Here is a 4,242-nt window from a genome sequence, read left to right on the forward strand (position 1 = left end):
GATCCAGAGAAAAGAAACAAAGAACATAAACTAGAAATACAAACCCAGAAAACTAAATCCAAAAAGAGTGGTAGCATTTCTTTTGATCTCCAATGGCTTCTCATCTAAGAGATGTAGATGGTGGCTAAAGAAATAGGTAAGAGATGAGTGAAGAGGGAGAGAAGGGATGGGGCGGTTGAGAAGAGAGGATGTGAGAAGGAAAAGGAAAATGATTGAGGGAAAATGGGGAATGAGGAGGGCGACTGAATGAGAAAGAGATGTGTAGGGGTTTTTTTATTTTATTTATATTTAGTTATAAATAGAATCAAAATGACATAGTTTTGACAATAGTAACTTAAAAAATGGAAAGGAAAAAAAAAAAAGATGTTCTAGAGGTTAGAACGTTGGATGGGAACTTGAAAAAATGCATGGCACGCATGTTAACAACTATGGAAATTTACGTTTATGGAACATATATATATATATATATATATATATATATATATATATATATATATATATATATATATATATATATATATATATATATCTATCTATCTATCTATCTATCTATCTATCAATCGGTTTCAGTTTGGTTCGGTATACACTTCACTAAAACCAGTACCGAACCAATCAATTTCGGTTTTTATAAAATTTAAACCGAAACCGAATAACCGAACTGGAAAAAAAACTGAAAAATTAAATTTACTTCGGGCAGTTTCGGTCAGTCCATTCAGTTTTTTGCACACCCCTAAATATGAGAAGGAAGTCCCTGACCAAAAAAAAAAAAAAAACCATTTTAATTGGTAAGTTCAAAATCAAATTTTGTAGACGTATTTGGCCATCTATATTCCCATGGTATGATGGCAAGGTAGGATTTCTTTATAAAAGACTCTTAAAACCTGGGACTAATCCCACTTGACAAGCGTTGATGATTATATCAAGAAAGAAACAAATATGGTTTGATCTGTTGCACAAGCTGATAGGTAAGGATTGGTATGCGGTCTTAGAATGAGAGATCCTAGAGGAATGATAACAATAAAGCTTCTATATATTTTGATCAATAGGAATAGACCTCGAAAATGAAAATACTTAGCAAAACAGAGCATATTCGATGATCAACAATATTCCAAATTTCCAACAAGCATAGAAAAATTTAGCAGGAAACCACGTACGGTTTTCATCGGATCCATAGAAAATAAAAGTATAAAACAGGTTTGGTTAATTTTAACATTAGTTGGAATAGGAGAAAAAGCTCTTTTTGGGTGAGAGATATACTCTTATAATTATACCATAATACAGTTTATTTTTCCAGACAATTAATCACATACGTTGTTGTTTCGGATATAGATTCACAGGATGCAATACAATTTCAATGATTAAAATTGAGAGTAAAAAAAAATTAACTCCTGAAATTGATAATTAATTTTTATAATTCTCACTATGCAGTATCTTAATAAGGAAAATATCTCTTACACACAATCACTTATTCATGTATATGCGAATTGTAATAATAAATTGGTGTGTGTGAAACAAACATTACCGTCTTAACAAAGGATAAAATTTAGTTACAAAATTAGTTGTAGCCTTGGGCTACAATTTTACTCAATATTTTTTTATTGGAGGTAAATTTTGACAAATCAACTATTAGATTACATCTTCTTCTTATATTTTCAATGCTTGTAAAATTTTTAGAAAATTAAAGATTAATAGTTATGCCATTAATAAATTGTTTGAATTGCAAGTTTTTGTAGTTTAAAATTATGTATAAAATATAATCTTATAGATTATATAATAAATAATATCAGATTAACACAAAATTTGACGTGTATTAAGAACATGAAAAACATGCAATTTAATATTTAGATTTTAAAAATATGTAATAATATTTATTTTATTGAGTAAGATTGTAGCATAAAGTTTCAACCAGTTTTGTAATTATACTTGTTCCTTAACAAATATCAATTGTTCTGGTAATATGCTTCTTGGTCTCCTCCTTAGGAACTGTAACAGTAAGCACTTCATTATCTAAAATTGCTGTCATCTTATTCGCCTTGGCATTTTCAGGCAGCCTGAAACGCCTAAAGAATTCGCAGCTGCTGTGCTCCTCACGGTGCCACTGGTCGGTCCTCTCCTTTTTCTCTACCGTCCTTTTGCCGTTAATGCAGAGGTCCTTACCGTGCTCCACTTCCACCTTCACTTCATCTTTCTTCATTCCAGGAAGATCCACTCTGTACACGTATGCTTCTGGGGTCTCCTTCCAATCTATCTTAGCGGTGACGAAGGACGTTGTTTCATTGAGGAAAGGAGTATGGGGCACAGCGATACTGGAATTGAAATGAAAGTCCTCGAATGGGTCCCAATAAAATGGATCAAATCGACCACCAAAGACGCTATTAGGAATGATCGACATCTTTGTTATAGCTTAATGGGTAATGAGAAAAAACAAATGATATTGAACAAGGAGATTAAACACTCAAAAATGTTAGAAGGGAAAGCACTACACAAGCTAGCTAGCAATGTTGTTCGAGGAAAATGAGGATGCTGTATTTATAGAACAAAAAAGAATGGCGGGCGCATTAGGGAATAAAGAAAGAGAGAAAAAATCTGTGTATCGGAGATATGCAATGGTATGTGGTGTATCAATGGCGTTTCTTTTTTGGTAGAACTGTGTGCATGTCCATGTCTATAATGTTCATAGTGAGAGACGAATCTTATCTTTAGAAATGGCATAACGAAACAAGAATGGGTGTGGAAGGAATATAATTAAATGTCATATAATATGGTGTGAGAACTAATGTAGCTTCCATTGCTAAATTATGTGGTCCTTGATGGACTGGCCTAGATTTTGCGAATATTGAAGATTTTACTTTTTCTTAACGACTCCATTTGAGTGAAAATCTGGTACGTATGTGCAGTATTAATTATAATCAAATGAGCTGCGTGTGCCTGCATGAAGGCATAAACACATGCTCCCCTCCCTTTGCCGTGTTTACTCATGGAGAGGTCAATATTTAGTTTCTGTTACTCAGTGATAGTTTATTTTTGTCTCATAAGGCTACCACTATAAAGTGCATCCCTTTAAACTCTAGACAAGCCAATGATACTATGGTGTGGGAAGGTACATTGAATGAGGATACTCAGGGACGAAATCAGGATTCGAACCTAGGAGCCAAAGCTTAAAACAATTTTTTTTTTTTTTATGAAAATAAAAACTAACATCTATTTCATATTCAATAAAATACTACATATAAAATAAGTGTTTCTTAAATATTTGATATTATAACAAAGTATAACATATAAAATAAGTGTTTTTTAAACATTTCAACATATTTATCAAAATAGAACTCAACGCTATTTTTCAGAGGAGATCCAAATATATATATATATATATATATATATATATATATATATATATATATATATATATATATATATATATATAATACTTTTTCTTTTTGATCTCTGGTATAATTGGCTTTGTAGGCTTCTCTTTTAGTCCTGTTTTCCTCAGAACTAAACTCCTTGCCTAACTCTTTTAGGTCAGGAGCGAATTCTCTGTTTAACACCAAAATGTTCAGAGATTCCTCTTGCTGATCTGGAGGCTGTTCCATATCAGTTTCAGATGGGGATGGGGGGGATTGCTCACGATCGTCATCCTCATTGACAATCGAATCCTGTTTGGCTGTGTAGCAAGGTATGGTGAGTTGGGAATTGGTTCTAACTCCCTGAAGCTGAACACCTATGTCTCTTCTAGACCTTGGGAATGGTGATCCTAGAGGTCTGGTTGAGCTACACTGGGATGCTGGTCTGTCTCTAAGGTAGACAGGTGACTGTTTACTGGGGTGCTGTAGATCGGCTGTCGATCTAAACTGGGATATGTCCAGAGGTTGCCTATACTCATAGTCTAGAGGAGTGCTAAGCCTAGATCTGTCGAAACTTAACCTAACCGTGCCGTCGGCTAGTTGTTGGACAAATTCTAGATCTGGATTCTGGGCTGGGTTTTGGATCTGTAGAGTATGGTTCTCATTCTCTAACATCCAATTGGCTGGGAAAGTGACATCTGACCATTTGAGGGTTCTTGGTACCCTAACTTTTGCTCTGGGGTCAGTGGTCTGGATGAGGGTTGTTTCACCCTTCTGCCTCCTATCAAGTGCTCCAACATTCATGTTCGTTCTCATGCACTTGTAGTAAACTCTGTATATCAAGGCGATCTGACTGGTTCCCTGTGTCATGAGGGTTCCATGTGTCTTGATATTGAGG

At 34.3% G+C, this 4,242-nt stretch overlaps 1 protein-coding gene across 1 annotated transcript; it reads right to left on the reverse strand.

The window, feature by feature from the left end:
* Window positions 1-1,855: 1,855 nt before the first annotated feature.
* On the reverse strand, window positions 1,856-2,494 carry LOC142611169 (18.1 kDa class I heat shock protein-like). Its single transcript, XM_075783217.1, has one exon. It carries the CDS (start codon window positions 2,390-2,392, stop codon window positions 1,931-1,933), a length of 462 nt encoding a protein of 153 aa, XP_075639332.1. The 5' UTR covers window positions 2,393-2,494; the 3' UTR covers window positions 1,856-1,930.
* Between the last annotated feature and the right edge of the window lie 1,748 nt (window positions 2,495-4,242).

This window comes from Castanea sativa, chromosome 9 (assembly GCF_040712315.1).
Source record: "Castanea sativa cultivar Marrone di Chiusa Pesio chromosome 9, ASM4071231v1".
In the NCBI taxonomy this organism is placed as follows: domain Eukaryota; kingdom Viridiplantae; phylum Streptophyta; class Magnoliopsida; order Fagales; family Fagaceae; genus Castanea; species Castanea sativa.

Coding starts and splice junctions, on each gene's coding strand:
- LOC142611169 (XM_075783217.1), bottom strand. CDS start 2,392: ATGTCGATCATTCCTAATAGCGTCTTTGGTGGTCGATTTGATCCATTT.